The 18598-nt window shown below is 34.9% G+C and overlaps 1 protein-coding gene across 1 annotated transcript; it reads left to right on the top strand.

The window, feature by feature from the left end:
- The first annotated feature begins 1279 nt into the window (after positions 1-1279).
- LOC147908050 (protein GVQW3-like) lies at positions 1280-13179 on the top strand. The gene is made up of 2 exons (XM_087410920.1): positions 1280-5548; positions 5615-13179. Exons 1-2 carry the CDS (start codon positions 5174-5176, stop codon positions 5639-5641), a joined length of 402 nt encoding a protein of 133 aa, XP_087267046.1. The 5' UTR covers positions 1280-5173; the 3' UTR covers positions 5642-13179.
- The last annotated feature ends 5419 nt before the right edge of the window (positions 13180-18598 follow it).

The following is an 18598-nucleotide window of genomic DNA, read 5'->3' on the forward strand; positions in this document are numbered from 1 at the left end:
GGAAAGCAATCAAGAGGGAGAAAGAGACTGGATGATCTGTGAATAAGTATCGGGTAAAGATTCGGTCTGTCTATTAAGGCCTTGTTTCTGTCTTTTAATATGAATCATTTCAGATACCAATCTCTTATTGTAAGAAGATTCGCAGTCAAAATTCTCACATCGTTCCATTTGAAATTATGATCAAAATTGATTCGATGATCCGTTATGACAGTAGGAGAACCTGTATTCTTTTTGATGTCAGAGATATGTTCGTGTAGTCTCGTGCTCAATTTTCTCTTTGTCTGACCAACATAACTCGCCTCACAATCATCACATGAGATCTTGTAGACAACATTCTGACTGGATAGGAGGCTAAGTTCGTCCTTTCCTCTCTTTATGAAGCTTTTTAACGTGTTGGGAATAGAAAAGGCCAATTTACAATGAAACATACTAGAGATTGGAAGGAAACTTTCGGAAATGGATTTAACATAAGGAATCGTAAAATATTTGTCTTTATTGCGTGAACAGTGTGTAGTATCTTTGTTGTATTTATGAAACTTTAATCTGCGTTCTATTATAGAAAAAATAAAGGGAAGAGGATAACAGTTATTTAAGAAAATATGAATAGCATCTATCAAATTTTTTTGTTGGAATCGTGGATGTGATAATAAGATGATTTTGTCAATAAAACTGATGATGGTGCCTTTTTTATGGCACAAAGGATGATTTGAGTGAAAATTAAAGAACCTTCCAGAAAATGTCTTTTTATGGTAAATGTCGAATATAATTTTTTGGTTATCTATAATCAGTATTGTATCGAGAAAACTCAATCTGCCATTTGCACCAACCTCCAAGGTGAATTGTAATCTCGTATGTAAGGAATTGAAAATGTTCAAAGTGTCATTGACAATGTCAGATGGAAGCGCGAGCAAAATATCATCAACATATCTAAAATAGAACAAGGGTTGTGTTGACAGTTTTTCCAGTGCTACTTTTTCTAAATCCTGCATTACAATGTCCGCGATTATTGGAGATAAAGGTGAACCCATTGGAGTGCCGAACACCTGTCTGTAAGTTTTATTGTTAAAAGTAAAAAAGGTTGAATTTAAAATGAATCTGACAGCCATAATGAACTCATTTTTTGATATGCTTGTCTTATGTGCTTGCCTTATAATATCAAAGATAATTTTTGCCTCTTTCTTTAAATTTGACTTATTATTTACGACTTATTTGTACTTTCCTTTTTACTGTTTGCGACTCGATTCGTACTTTTCTTATTGTTCTTATTATTTTTATTTTTATTTTTATTTACTTCTACCGTTAATTTATTATTACAATTTATACTTGCTAACAGAAACATGTTCGTCCTTATACACACATACGGTTCGGAGGAGCACATTTTTGTCAACTATAATCGTTTATTTGATTTCCTCTCAATTTGGAGCGAGTTTTATAGTTAATTTGCGTCCGAATGCGAATTTTACTTGATCTTTTATATGTTTTTTATTTACGTTTTTTATTAACTCTATTGTTAATTACCGTTGTTAATTTATTTTGTCACACTAATTTATTTGTCACATTGAAAATGATCCAACCAGGATCGAAACGTTTGTTCAACTTCTGATTGTCAAATTATATTTTACGTTTTTAATTTATGACATAGTTTTATTTCAAAAAAACTTTTTTAACTACTCATACAGTTTGTCAATTTATGTTTTAGGCTCGTAGCCCTTTTTACTTTTACTTATATTAATTATTATTTATATAGAAAAAAATAATGTAAATAAAAAATGTATATAATCACTTACAAAGTTCAAACTTTTTTTTCCTCTTAAATAGTGGCACGTATTGTCCCGACTTTTTCTTGTGTTTTATAATAATAAATAAAATAACTTCAAATTACTTATAACAAATATATCATATAACTCTTATAGAGTGCGTAGCATAGATGATAGACTTTTTTGCGCATGATGGGCAAAATTCGCCTCAGTCTCGAATGTGGCGAAAAGTTATCATCCAGGCGTTCTTCTCAACCCATTCTGAATGACGCTAAATCAACATCTGGACAAATCGCCCGATAAAACCGAATGCTTCTGAGAAAAAGTTGTCGTTTGGATGTTTATTCGGAACACACCCCAGTTTAGAGTTCCCCTTCTTTTCGTTTGTTTCATATAGGATCACTCATTGAACTGAACTCGCTCGAACATTGGTACTGTCAGATCTAAAATTTTGTCCTGTGTAGGCAAGGGGAGAGATGAGGTAAACCTCACTTCTCGTGAAAAGTTGTCCCTGAGCAGGGAGGAGGACCTTGCTTCGCGTGGAAAGTCGAACAGCCCTAGTCTGGGTGTGGAGTGGACCTGGCTTAAAGTGAAATGTCTACTTTATCCCATTTTATCAGTATAAAAGAAAAGCATTATGTAAATTGTACATATAGCAGAGTACACGTAGTAATATTTAATAAAATATCTTATGCCCAAAAATTATATATTGCTTTGTTAATAATTGTTCAATGAACAACAAGTGACAGAAAAGATTGATGATTTTGACTTTTTTGATGGTCAATGTCAAAGTTATTCGAGTCATTTTGAGCTGGCTGTGTAAATATTTACTCTCATTTTTATTATTTGGTAATCGTACCTTTTATAATATAATATAATGATTCCAAAATGTGGATTTTAGTTGTTTGAGATCGGTAATTCGAAAGGAAAGCAAGAATTCTTTCAGTCGATCGACGTTAATTGTCATTGAACGCATGCACAAATTGAGCTCGTGATTTCATCTCAAACATGATTTTAATCTTCGTTAAAATCATCAAATTCGTCGTTCTTTGTTCCTTTTAAAAAACAATTCGTTACACGCAAACAAGTTGTCGTTACCGGCAACGGACAATCGAAGGTTCTAGAACAATTCAATTCGCGCACGCGAGCGCCGCGCTCCGATGAATACGTCACGCGCTGTCACCAATCCCACGCACGGATTTTCTGCCGCGCATGACTGTTACGTTGAACGTCGCTAGAAACGAATCCAAAGCGCCAATCAATTTTGTACACCTAATGCCACGTAATAATCACGATTGTGGCAAAATTTTATTGGATTTTTCCCAAAAGGGAAAGCTCAGATCGAAAGCAATAAATGCCTCGATCTCGCCGTCCTCCTTCCTACTTCCAAAAAGTTCTTAGAGTTCTTAGAGTCATGGTCGCGCTTCGTAAAATCGCCGTGCTAACCGTTTAGTGAAATCGCTATAACCGAATCTTTCGAGAAGCTTCGAGGAAAATCGCCGAGATTTTCCATCACCGCGATTCCAAGCTCAATTTGGAAAAGGTGACCGCATTTAATATTCTGTTAATCTGATCTTTAATTAATTATATCTTTTGACTTTGTAACTGAATACATTAAAGAAATTCTTTTGTTAAATTAAATGAAACGGAGTTCTCTTCACTGTCGTGCATCATATCAACCTTGTGCCGTTTTCTCACTCGAATCTGTCCGCGCGGTGCGCTCTCGCACATTAGTAAACATACAACATAATCAGAAAGTTTTATCCCATTTTCCCACAAATATTTCATATCTTTCAGTCCAACAAAGGAAATTTTCTGGATTCAACTTGTCTAAAGGGTTAAGACTCATGAGAAGCACAGATTAATAGACCACGAAGAATTTTTGAAAGACAGTCACTTGTAGTATTTTTTTTTCAACACTATTATAAAATTATTTCTTCTTTTACAAATTTTATTTCTTGTTGTGGTAATTTAGTTATAACTGATTCTCGTAGCTATGATAATACTTAAAGACGTTATCTCGTTATTTCTCGCATTCGCGATATTTATTATTAATAATCGATTTGTTATCGAGTTGATACCGGATCGCGTAACGCGTAACGTGTTAATTAAATTCACTGTACAAAATCCCGCTGTCCGCGATTAGATAGCCAAATATAAAGAACCGCAATGTCATGTTATTGCGCATTTTGACAATCGATATGACCAATGATCATTCTCAATAACAGACTTTATCCGCGCATGGATTGTAAACTTGCAATCTTACATTTCCGTGGCTCATTGCTGAAATGCAAGGCTTAAATGTGATAGTAATTTTGCATTTCCGCAAAGCTCGATCGTTGCTGTGCCAAAATGCAAGACTTAATCTAGCTTTCGGGCTATAACACACTTTCCCCATTGAGAAAGAAAAACGGTAGAATGGAGTTCTTTTTTCAAATTTTATTACACATATCTTAGAAACATGTACTTTAATTGCGTTTCAAAATAGATCTAGGCAAATGAAATTCATTGTCTGCATCTAAATCTAGCAATACAGTTTCTTAGATTTGCTCCTTTTAATTTGTTTCTTTTTTAATGTGGATATTATTATTACAATTATTATTACTATTATTATAAACGTAGTAAATCCGTTTGTTGCCGTTGAAATAATAAAATGTTTTAATTGAAAGAATAGGATTTTATTTTCATTTATTTTATTTTATTTAACTTCTAAATTTTTTTAGTTCCTAGGGATTTCGGATAATTTTATTTTTATTTGTTCCTCTGTGTTCGTTCTACTTTATGAAGTTTATAATAATAAAATATTGTATTCTGGCAAATATGCATCTATGTTCACTTCATGCAATGTTTTCTTAGATTTTTGGTGCGTTCCGATATTCACTGCCAGTGCTGAAACTATACTTTGTTCAACGAAAGAATGATCTCGGTTTGCACATAGGAGGCGATGTAACGCTATACAACGCTATGAAGACCGTCGCAAAACGAACGTTTTCATCTGATCCAAAGTCATTCTCTTGTTGAACGGAATATATACAGTATACGTTACGTGCGCTATAGATTTTCAACATTGGCAGCGAATATCGGAACCTTTATTAATAGTGAACCTTTATTAATGGGTCTAGTGTTACCAGTTTACAATTGTTTTCTAGCTTTTGCCTGTTTCAATCGTTTTTTTTATTTCTCCGTGGTCTTTACATTAAATCATAATTTATTTGTTTCGTTGATACTAAATATAATTAAGAGTATGAATTATTTAAGACTGTTCATACATAGAGCGACAAATATGTTCCCGGACACGAACCACATCTTAGCAACCAGTGGCGACATCTGTGCGTTCAAACATGCATTTTAAAGGTTAAACATTTTGCTATTATCTGTCAAAGTTTCATTCATTTTGGTTGACATATAACGAAGATATGACAGTTCATATTAAACAAGATTTTGGTCGAAGTAAAAATTTTAATATGGAACAAAGAGCAGTGATTAAATTTAACGCAAAACTTGGTAAAAGTGCATCAGAAACATTCCGATCGATGCAACAAGTTTATGGCAGTCTAGGTCGTACAGCTGTTTTTGAGTGGCATAAGCGTTTTTTGGAAGGTAGAGAGACTCTTGAAGATGACAAAAAATCAGGACGGCCAATTTTGGTTCGAACACCCGAAATGTTCGAAAAAGTACGTGATTTTGTTGCAAACGATCGCAATGCATCACTAAAAATGATGGAGGAGGCTTTAAATATCAGTAGAGAAACGATTCGAACCATATTACATGAAGATTTGGGTAAAACGAAGGTTTGTGCGAAGTTTGTTCCACACACATTAAGAAGCGATCAAAAATCAGCGAATCAATTATTCCAGAGACATCGTTGCAGCCGCAGAAAATAATCCAAACTTCCTAAAATCAATTGTTATAAGTGATGAAACATGATGCTTTTAATATGATTCAGAAACTAAGTCAAAGTGCGGAATGGAAGTCAAAAAATTCACCACAAGCAAAAAAAGTACGAAAAGTTCCATCAAAAATCAAGACAATGCTCATCACATTCTTTGATAGCAAAAGTATTATCCACAAAGAGTTTGTTCCAACTATCCAAACAATTAATGGTGCACATTATCTCGAAGTTTTAAAGCGATTGATGGGCAGAATTCATCGTATTCGCCCCGAATATCGTGATCCAGAAAATTGATCTTTGTTGCATGATAATGCACCGAGTCACACTTCATTGATTGTCCGTCAATGTTTGGCTCGAAATCGTGTCTCTGTGTTAAACCATCCACCGTATTCACCTGATTTGGCCCCCTGCGACGTAGAAAAAAGAGGTACATCAGTACATCTTTTATCATATGTAACAAAAAGAGTAGCTTCACACGTATGTGAATATGAATTAGAAATATTTTATGTTTTGTAATATGTGTACATCATAATGCACGTAAAATATAATTCTAATATTCACTATTATATTTATATCATATCATGAAAAGCTAAGTATGAGTAACTTTTGTCTCTTCTTATTATGGGCCTTCTATAATAAGCCATTAGTCATAAATCAGAAATCAGAAGCTAAAAATTGACTAATCACAGTCAATTTTTAGCATCTGACTTCTAATTTATGACTGATTTATGGTTTATTATTGTAAAAGGCCCATTAAACATAATAAAAAGAGATGGAATAGCTACATATGTATGTGCAATGTATTTATGTACTGACAATATATGTTACATCCTAAGTTAAAATGGCAACAAAGGAAAAAGTGCTATTACATTATATGTGTATTTCAAATATTTGCATTCGAAGATATATCTATGTCACAATCAAAGTGCTCATTTAGTAAAAATATACTTATTGTACCTTGCTGTTAGTCAACGTGTACATTGATCTATAAGTGTATACATTTACTAAAACACTTTGAATATGATATATTGTACTTATATACATTTCATAAACATACATATGCAGCGCCGTATGAAAATTATGCATATGACTATTGATTGTAATGTATGTTTTATATATATATATATATATAGCACATATATATGTATAACATATATATTATATAGTGTGTCCAAAAAGACCCCGGATTTATGAGCTGAACATAAAGGTGTCTATAATCGTGAAGGAATGTGAATTGTACTTGTATTGGCATACATAGTACACCAAAATATAATGCGTTGACCTATGACTATGATTCACGTTTTACGATTCAATTACGGCAATTCTTGTTCTATAAGGCCCTTACATAACGTTTTTGGAAGAAACGCTTCAGAAATTGTAAGATTTCAAAGAAGCTATTTACTGATATTCAGTTTGATCTTGGGTGGCGCTTGCAGGGTCAGATCAAGATCTCATCTATGTTTTTTTAATGAAACATGCTATTTTTATTGTAGACTCTAATACACAGTTATTATGTTAATTTATACAAGGATATAAGTTCAAAAAGTTCTCGATCTAATATAGAAATGATCCCACAAATATCAACTGCTATAATTTTAGAAAATTATAGCAGTTTAGAAAATTTTTGATCCTTTACAGGATTATTGTTGAAATTTGAAACAGATGTGTTCATTAGTTTCGGTCGTGTCAAGCAATCAGCTTTTGATGCCATCATGACAATGCATCTATTCATATTTTTTCAATTGCAGACGCAAAATTCTAAATTGGTTCCGCAATTATATTTCACCAGATTTGATAATCGAAATGCCTCTGGCAGTAAATTAAAAATAGTCAGTCCACGATGAACGCCTCTGACATTTATCTATAACTAGCCAAAACACGATTTACGGCTGTGGCATTTTATCGTAGCTCTCCAGCCCACGATTAACGTCTCTGGTAGTAAATTAAAAATAGTCATTCGCATTTGAGAAAAACGAATTTTCTCCACGAAAGAAAAGAATCGTAGTGTCGTCAAGACATAACAACATATTAGCAGAACAATTAGTAAAAGTTATGGACGGCTGTGTAAACGCTTAAAGATCAAATGAACAATTAGCAAATAAATCCATCTGGAGAGCGATTTCCGGCGTCTGTTCAATCAAGAGAATCCCGAGATTTTAATAAATACATATGACAAAGCAATGCATCTAATCTCGTAATTCGATGGACTCAACGCTGAATCTTTTATTGGGCATATTCAAGTCACAGTGAAGCGACTGGCAGTCAATCAACACGAACTATTTCTTTGTGGCATCATCGCGCAGAAACTCACAGAAAGAGTAGGGTACAGTAAAAATCGACGCTACGCCAAATTTTCCACGACTTTTCGAAAAATTGAGACTTGTTCGGAAAAGTTCAAAGTCTCACTGCACTGGAAGTATAAAGAGACGTGTGTATCCAATATAATGAAAATATTGACAAATTCATAAATCATTTCCTCTGACTACACGATGACATTATCACCACAATTAATTCACAAAGCAATGGAGCCGCGACTGTATTCAAGAGGAATTTTGCTAACGGAAATCCATCGAAATTTTTCGTCGTAATGTAAAATCAGAAATTGAAGATCACCTCTATTGCTTTGAGCTGGACACTCTAGATCAAGCGTTTTCGAAAGCGAGAGCTTACAGTTAAGAAGACTACGCATACAACGCAATGAAGTCTCAAGGAAACGTATTCAAAACCTCCAGTCTCAACATCAAGAATGTGGTTACTATAAGAGGCGAGGACATGAGGAAAAAGAATGCAGAACCAAAGCATTCTACCAGCAACGAGGCCAATAAAATTATTCACGAGCGTCATCTTTTCAATCGACCACCAGACCAAGCATCGCATCCTTCACATGCAATCGATCGAGCCTCGGAACAATATATTAACGAAAGATTTACCTGGCGGAACTTACATTACACTCAGAATTACTCTGAAAGTACCAGGTTTTAAGCAAACAACTTTTTTAGTAGACACGGGTTCGGATATATCTTTAATTCATAAAATATTTATTGAAAATAAAAATTTACTCAAGGTAGATTCGATAATAGTATCCAGCATCACGACATATTCTCTGAAAACTAAGTAAGGAGTAATTGTAGAAATGTTCGAAAAAAAACACGTATTTCATGTATTAGATGATTATTCGCCAATTAAACATCAGGACATCATAGGTATCGATTTTCTTACGAGAAACAATTTCAATTTTTCAAATAAAAGTTTAATTCTCGAGGGAAAAGAATTTAAAAGATGTGACAAACCACATCCTAGTGACATAAAAAAAAAAGTCAGATGTATTAATCATATTTAGGAATGACACTGGAGTAATTACAAGGATGAATGGTTCTAGTAAGCCTATTTTACCAAAACATTTGCATGCTGAAATTAAAAGTATTGAAGTATTTTCACTGGATGTTCCACCAGTATATTCTATTACAAAGGAAACCTTGGATAATACACTCTTGCAATTATTGAAAGAAAATATTCATCTCTCACACCTTCTAGAGTATTCTAACGAAATCTGGAATATAATATTAGAGTACCACGATATTTTCACCTTGCCAGGAGATCCATTCCCACTCACTAATCCAATATGAGATTAAAACCTCAGATGAAAATCCTATTCACACAAAACAATACCGTTAGCTTCCCATTTACAACAGGAAGAAATTAAAACGCAAATAAAAGAAACGTTAGCTAAGTATATAATAAGAGAATCAGATTCTCCTTATAATTCGCCACTTGGATAGTACCTAAAAAGCAAGAAAGCTTCAGAAAGCTTAAAACTAAATGACGATTAGTAATTGACTTTAGAAAGCTTAATGAAAAAACTATTCAAGATGCCTATAAACATAGATGAAATTCTTGACCACCTAGGCAATGCGCATTATTTCTTAGCCTTCGACTTAGCATCAGGATTCCATCAAATAAGCATGAATCCTAAAGATATTTAAAAAACAGCTTTCTCCACTTCGAATGCCTATTATGAATACACTCGTATGCCTTTCGATCTGAAGAATGCACCTCCGACCTTTCAAAGAATGATGAATAAGGGACTAAAGGGACTAATAGGAAATAATTTCTTTGTTTATATTGGCGATATAATAGTTTATGGAAAAACTATTGAAGAACATAATAAAAATCTGAAGCTATTATTTGAAAGACTTAGGCTAAAACTTCAACCGGGCAAATGAATATCTGAGACCCGAACTTGAATATTTGGGACATATAATCTCGGAACGAGATATATAGCCTAATCCGAATCGTATAGAAAAGTCAAAAACTATCTAGTCCCACGGGATTCTAAAGAAATTAAAATTTCTGGGATTAGTTGATATTTCTAGTATTATCTAGTATTATCGAAAGTTTATTAAGGACTTTTCTAAGATAACAAGACCATTAACACGGCCTTCAAAAGTCTTTAACTTTTGAATGGAAAAACGAACAGCAGAATTCGTTCGACTCTTTAAAAACTAAATTAATGATTCAACTTGTATTGTCAGAGGATTAGAACAAACCTTTCGTATTAACCACAGATGCATCCAATGAAGTGATAGGCGTTATCTTGTCTCAAGGAACAATAGGACAAGCCACTGGCTTTTGCTTCCAGAACTTTAAATAAAACCGAAACACGATACAGACTGAAAAAGAATTATTAGCTATTGTATGGGCGACCAAACATTTCAGACAATACTTATACAGAAGAGAATTCAAAATTGAACTCTAATCATAAACCTCTAATTTGGCTGATGAATGTTAAAGATCCAAATTCAAGATTAATGAGATGCAGATTAAAATTAGAAGAGTTCGAATACGAATTTACAAGTTGGGAAAAACAAATACAAACGCTGATGCTCTTTCATGAATTTCGGTTAATGCGATCAACATATGTTACAAACGAAGACATTCAACTCATGTTTCAGATTTAGTCAAAACAAAACTTATTAAAATTGCCTTTAATAAAGATTTAATTTCAGGATGAAAAAATATAAATCCAAAATCTGTTTTCTCAGAAAATCTGCGAATTTTTATTCTATTAATTCTTCAAGACTTAAATGCTGATCCTGATAAATGGACGTTGAATTTTTTTGGATCTATTAACAAGAAAAATTCAGGACTCCATTGACACTCTTATTTCTATACATGACCTACAGTCAAAAACAAAAATTACTATCAAAGAGCCTCACAATGGTTCCAAGAAATAAATCCAACAACTAAGCCTCTCCCTAGTTCACCGGAGGAATCTCCCTCACGATCCAAACCTAAAATACAAAGACAAATAAATAGTTAAAAATTAAGTTGGATGACATCTAACAAAACGATCCTTTTATTGAAATTCTCTCTAAAATTACAAAGGATAATGAGATTTATATTTCCTCTCATGCTACCCACAGACAACTTAGCATTCAATTACACAATTTTCTAATGACCAACACAAATATAATACATGACCAAAAAGAGATTACCAAATTAATTTTGGTTATTGATGAATACTATCTCAGAGAAAAATTATATATATATATATATATAACTAATCTGTGCTTCGCGGGTTTTCTCCATGTCTTGGTCCATTCTTGATGTGCCAACGTTTCTTGGGCACACAGATTAGTTATATAGAAAGCACCCATGGAAGCATCAAGAAGATTGTCAAATACCTCTACGGGGAAAGAATCATTGCTAAAATAAACTTTTTTAGCAAACTCAGGACCTCCCTATCCAAGAAACTATCAGACCTAGCATTCCTAAAACGCTGCAGGGATAATAGTATCATCCCAAAGTTCCTACAACTCAAGAACCACCTAGGAACTCAAAAATCCAAAAACATCCTCCACAAAACCAGCCTTATCCTTATCAAAGAACGTATCCATTTCACTAAGTCACGAATAGTCCAGATCTCCCACAACATCTTTAAACTTGTTGTTGTGCACCTGTTCCTATCCGCCACGCTACGACATGACATCTGGCAAACCCTGGACCGCATTACATATGAACAAGCCAGACTAACTTTTATCCAATCCTCTGACAGAAACAGAAATATATGAACCTCGCCCTTCACAAAAAACCAAACCCCCCCCCTACATTACGTCAAAAACCTATCGAACAAAAACCTGTCCCAAGACACTATATCCGCGCTGGCCAAAGGCCCTAATTTCGCGGTGGCACCTAAGAAGGTTCCAAAAGAGGAAATAATCAGCCAAATAGAGTCAACCATCTATCGGCTCCCTTCAGAGCAGATAGACGATATCCGCAGACAGGTAGCCAACGTCCTGTCCAAAGCCAAACCCCCGTCATCAAACATCACCAGACAGGAGCGATTGGCCCTACAAGACCTAAACAGGGACACAGACATCATCGTGCTGCCAGCCGATAAGGGCAACATGACAGTAGTCATAAACACATCAGACTACAAGAAAAAGATGAAAGGTCTGCTCTCGGATAAAACGTATAGAAAGCTTGACAAGGATCCAACCAACACAATCACACAGAACACCAGGGACCTTGTGGAAAAAAGCAACATCCCAAACGAAACCAAAAAAACATTAAAACCCACAAACCCTCTCCCACCGAGACTATACGGACTACCAAAAATACACAAACCCAACGTTCCCCTAAGACCAATTGTTAGCGCCATAAAGTCCCCGATATTTAACCTATCCCGCTTCCTAGTAAAAACACTACAACCTCTGACTGGAAAAACAGAATCACACATAACCAACTCAACGGACTTCATACATAAAATCCAAAAAATCCGACTACAGCCCACAGATCTACTCGTTAGCTTCGATAGAATCCCTGTTTACACAAGTCCCAATAAAAGATACGATTAACATAATAAAAACCTCACAAAAAGTCTCCTCCGACCTCATCCCACTAATAGAGCACTGCCTAACGACCACGTACTTCTCCTACGACAACCATTTCTACGAACAAACGTCAGGAGCAGCTATGAGCTCTCCGATTTCTCCTGTAATCGCTAACATCTTCATGGAACACTTCGAGAAAGAGGCTCTCAGGAAAGCACCAAAGAAACCAGAAGTCTGGTTCCGGTACGTAGACGACACATTTGTGATATGGAGACACGGCAGATCTGAACTCCGAAAATTCCTCAACAAACAACACCCCAATATCCGTTTCACCATAGACATAGAGGAAAACGGGAAACTCCCATTCCTAGATGTGCTGGTGTCAAAGGAGGCCAACGGCACCCTAGGGCATCAAGTGTACAGAAAAGCAACACACACGGACAGATATTTACATGCTGAGTCACACCACCACCCAGCACAAAAACAATCAGTAATAAACTCACTGGTACACAGAGCCTTCGCCATCTCCGACAGAGGATATCTACGGACAGAAATAAACCACCTAAAACAGGCCCTACAAAACAACGGACACGACAAAAAAGACATAACCAAAATAATCAACAAACACACAAACAAGACAACGGCTCCGAACACACAAACAGACGACAGGACCCTAACCATTCTCCCTTACGTCAAAGGAACTACAGACCGGATCGGCAGGATATTGAACAAACACAATATCCGAACTATCTACAAACCACCCAAGAAGATAGGACAAATCTTAAGAAATCCCAAAGATCCAAGACCGCCACTCAGTTCCGCAGGAGTATACAGAATACCGTGTTCCTGCGGACAAGTATACATCGGGGAAACCGGGAGAATGGTAAACCTACGGATAAAAGAACACCAACGAGACGTCAGACTGAAACACGTCACAGTCGGCACTATCAGAACATAACGTCGAAACAGGACATCAAATACTGTTTGACCAAGCAACCACGATAACCAACACCACATCATACTTCCCAAGAAAATACAGAGAAGCCATAGAAATACAAAAACACCCTAATAATCTAAACAGGAATAATGGCTATAACATAAGGAAGATATGGAAGACCATCCTCCCGACCAGCAAAGACCGACCAAGATTCCACTATCTATCTCCCCCATCACTCTAACCCCCCCCCCCTCCACCACCAAAAAACTCCCACCTCAACAAGTAGCGTAACATAAAAAGGAAGGACCTGGAGGAACAGCTCAGTATTAGGCTGCTCCTCGTCCTGATGAAGTGGACTGCAAGGCCCACGAAACGTTGGCACATCAAGAATGGACCAAGACATGGAGAAAACCCGCGAAGCACAGATTAGTTATATAGAAAGCACCCATGGAAGCATCAAGAAGATATATATATATATATATGTATATATTAGGTGTTGGAATTAATTCGTAGCGTTTTTAATGAAAGAATGTTATTTATTTCACATGAGCATTAAAAAATACATTAATGAAAGTACTTCCCATCACTTGTAAAACGCTACGAATTAATTCCAACACCTAATATATATATATATATCTCTAAATATCTTTTCGAAATATTAAACAAATAGGAGATTATTTCAGACGCGCATTCTGAAATCTTAGGCGAACATTATTCAGTAGAGAAAACACTTCAAAGAATTAGACAAAAATACAATTGATAAAAATAATCGTTGACGTTAAAAAAGTTATTAGTAAATGTAAATCATGTCAATTCAACAAACCAGGTACCCAAAAATACATTCTGTCAAAAAAGTACCGGGAATTGATCATTTAAAAAGCCTGCTTAAAGGAATTGTCAAAATTCTTTTTGTCGCTAAGTTGGCATAATTGTCCTCTATACTGACGCGGAGTTGGAGTGCCATCTGTCATTTAATGTGATTATAGTGCTCGATTTTATCAGTTCATCTCAAGTGTGTTTTGCGATTTTTACAATGAATGAAAAGATCGAACAAAGAATTGGTCTCAAATTTTGTATTGCAAATGGAATTTCGTGTGCCGAATCGCTAAAGATATTACAGAAGGCTTACGGTGAATCGACTTTATCAAAAACACGTGCATATGAATGGTACAGTGCATTGAAAAGCGGTCGAGATGTGGTGAAAAACCACGTCAAAGTCGATCAAAAGTCAAAGTGATGTTAACTGTTTTCTTTGATTGTCGTGGTGTTGTGCACTCGGAATTTTTGCCAGAAGGTCAGACGGTAAATAAAGAATATTATCTGGGCGTTATGCGGCGTTTGAGAGAGCAAATTCGTCGAAAAAGGCCAGATTTGTAGAAAACAAACTCATGGATTTTGCACCATGATAACGCACCATCTCACAAGGCTATCATTGTGAACGAATTTCTGACCAAAAACTCAACAAATATCATCGAACAACCACCGTATTCACCAGATATGGCTCCGGCTGACTTTTTTCTCTTTCCAAAACTCAAATTACCACTTCGAGGCACTCGTTTTCAGTCGATAGAAGACATAAAAGAGAATTCGCGGTGAGAACTGAAGTCGATTCCGGAAAATGCGTTTAAAAAATGTTTTGATGATTGAATTATTCGTTGGCATAAATGTATTATTTCGAAAGGAGCCTACTTTGAAGGCGATACAATAAATTTGAATGAATAATAACTATTTTGTGTTTTATTGACCAATTCCCGGTACTTTTTTGACAGAATGTATATATTCCTCTCCAGATATTCCTCGAGCTCCTAATGAAAAGATATCTATAGATATGGGATCCATTTGAGTTGACAAATAGGGGAAATCGTTATATTTTGGTCGTACAAGATTATCTTACACGATATTCACAGAATCTGTTATAGATAAATCGACCGTATTAATTATTAGAGCACTCTGGTATTCTCGGCTTAGATATTTTGGCAAATCCAAAGAAATCCTATCAGACAACGCTCTGGAATTCACTTCGAATGAATTCAAGACATTTTGCGATCAATTACATGCCAAACATACGCTTACGTCAATTTGCCATTCACAACCAAACGAGAAAAACAAAAGGTCACACATTATTCTTACAGAATATATAAGGCATTGTATGAAAGAACAAGAGCAATGGGACATAATACTGCCCCAAGCAATGCTCACATATAATTATACGATAAATAAGAATACAGGATACACACTCTACGAGTTAAAATTTGGCAGGGAACCTAATCTTCAGTGAAGAAGATGATAGATTATCCCCAAAAGCAAATAGACGATCTGCATATATAGCATAAAAATAAATTAGAAGAGGTATGTAGAAACATATGTGATTATCAGGATTCCAACCTCTCTATTCCTAATAAATCCTATACTCCAATAGAAAATAATGATTTGGTACTCGTGAAGAACTGCAATGCTAAATCATTCGAACCTCGTGGAAGGGCCCATTTCCTGTGATTCGACATGACAAATTCTTATCATGTTCGCGAAAACACAGAGATTAAACAGTATCACAGGAATAACATGAAATCTTTTATTACAGGTGGATAAGATGAACTCGAAAGAGTTATTCCAATCCTTTTTCTGTTGACTCTCCAGAGTCACCCTAGTAAAGAGATAGAAAAATATCATTACACAACTCGATGACAACAAAGTCATTTACCTTAAAACGTTAAACAATTAAACTGTACCATGAACAGTGAAAGATAGTGATGGGTTATGATTTAATCTGAATTTAGAAAAAAATTATGATTTGCTTAGTGTTGCGTATACGAATTTATATCAGAAATGTTTTTCTTAAAAGTTGCTTAATGAAAAAAATTGTACTTGTTCCTTTAAACATCATCTTGCTTGGCGATTCAACGAAATAATCGGTGATTTAGACAATATGTTACATTTGGCGAGACTTCGAAGAAGGACGAAAATCAAACGCGGATTATTCGACTTCGTAAGAAAAATAAGTAAAAATAAGTTATTTGGAACTTTAGCTGACACGGATGCGAGTTATTACAATAACGAATTAGATAAATTGTATACTGATCAGAAAAATAGTGTTCAGTATGTAAAGAATCAAACTAGTATTATACTTAAAACCTTAATCGACAGTGAAAAAGTTATCGAATTACTTCAGCCACGATAAGAAATTTGAATGAACAGTTTAATTGTATTAGAGACTTGTCTAAAATCAAGGAAGCTAATATTCAGATAGATGAGGCATTATTAAATTTGGATAACGATTTATAAAAACTAACGGATAAAAAATAGAAGAGCTTATTGTTGATGGAAGTGTCAAATCATATATTTTATCATCTAAAGAATTATTTAACATTTTCAGGGAGCACAAACAAATAGACAATTTCCTTGTATCGATAGATGAAATACATTACACTACTCTTATAGATATAAATAATAAAACAATAGCTTTAACACAAAAACGATTGTTTATTCAATTTTTAATTTTTGTGTGGGACTGTACCGCGCGTAAAGATTAAAGTGAGAGGACGGCACACGGCTGATATAACGCATGAAAGTGAAAAGAACTCCGTTTCTTTATAGTTTGACTAAAGATTTACTTCAATTTTTACAACCACAAATTAAGTACACATAAATAATTATCACAAAATATTCGATACAATCACCTTTTCCGAATTATCTTACTCAGTAGTAATAGAAAATCGCGGAGATTTTCTCGGCGGTTCTCGAAGGAATCTTCTTTACAGCGGTTTTACTTGGCGGTTTTTTACGGCGGTTTTTTACACGATATACTAGCGAGACTCTGAACACTAAGAGAGAGAGATCAGCGACGATCGGTGCATATATTGCCTTCGTAGCCTGAGGTCTCCTCTTGATAAAATCCAATAGAATTTTGCCACAATTGTAATTTTTGCGTGGCATTTGTTGTATAAGATTGATTAGCGCCTCGGATTCTTTTCTAATGACTTTCGACGTAACAGTCATGAGCGACAGAAAATCCGCGCATGGGATTGGTGGCCGCGCATGGCGTGCATCGGAGCACTGCGCTCGCGCGCATGATTGAATTGTTCTCGAACCTTCGATGGTCCGTTGCCATTGCTGTGTGTGTGTGTGTGTGTGTATAACGAATTAATTTGAAATAAAAAAAAACGACAAATTGGTAGCTTCAGCGAGAATTAAGATTGTGCTAGAGATGAATTTACAGACTCATTTCATGCACACGTCCAACAACAATTAACGTTAGTTAAATGAAAGAATTATTACTTTTTTCGAATTAACGATCTCAAATAAATTTCGTTAATAAGAAGATAAAAATTTAGAGTTAACTAGAGTAATCTACTTCCCAGACACGATTGGTTAAGACAGTCAATTGTAGATACAACTCAAAAGCTTATTTTATTAGATTTTTAAAACTACATTTATGCCGATAGCGAGCTAGAATTAAATATAGCTAAAAGATTCGGATATCAGTTATTGAAGCGAACGTATCCAGACTATAAAATAAGAATAAAAGATAATTGTCTTACAGAAATAATCACAGAACGTGATATCGAAAAATGCATGACTAAATATATGCAGATACAAAATACGCTCTAGATATAACTTCATATGAATCAAGACTGGATTGGAATTGCGCTGAGAACTTATATATATATACTCTGTTCTGATTATATTTCTTTAAGATCGGTTCTTTTCTCAAATATAATTAATTTACTTAAGCAATTATTCGGAAATTGTTATAATGTAGTTTTGGAAATCGTGCTCCAACACAACATTATATACCTCACTGTATACTACTAGCCATGAGTTACACACGTTAAATTCAGAAGTACTAAGACGGTTAGAAATAAAATTTGAAGATACATCAAATTTTTATATAAGGAAATGTGACCATTGTCCATATACCTATGTTAGAATTTACCTTAGGACAAGAAAGCGTTAGAAATACGACCTTTTCTTTATTTTCCTTATATTTCTTTTTTTTTGTGACCATTGTCCATTTACTTAAAGATAAAGGCCCTTTAGAATAAGAATAGAAATAAGACTTTCTAAAAACGGTATCCGTTTAACAACTCGAATTTTCCAGAAACATTTCTGAAGCCTTTAAATAGAGAGCATTTGGACTAAGTAACTTAGTCCATTGAGTCCTGCGAGACCGATCGCATCT

This window comes from Acromyrmex echinatior, chromosome 11, assembly GCF_024713525.1.
Source record: "Acromyrmex echinatior isolate Ae372 chromosome 11, ASM2471352v2, whole genome shotgun sequence".
NCBI lineage: Eukaryota > Metazoa > Arthropoda > Insecta > Hymenoptera > Formicidae > Acromyrmex > Acromyrmex echinatior.

Excerpts from the sequence above, each read along its gene's own strand:
- LOC147908050 (XM_087410920.1), top strand. The coding sequence starts at position 5,174 with ATGACAGTTCATATTAAACAAGATTTTGGTCGAAGTAAAAATTTTAAT. Across the intron at positions 5,549-5,614 it reads AAGATTTGGGTAAAACGAAG|AGACATCGTTGCAGCCGCAG; the intron begins GTTTGTGCGAAG and ends CAATTATTCCAG.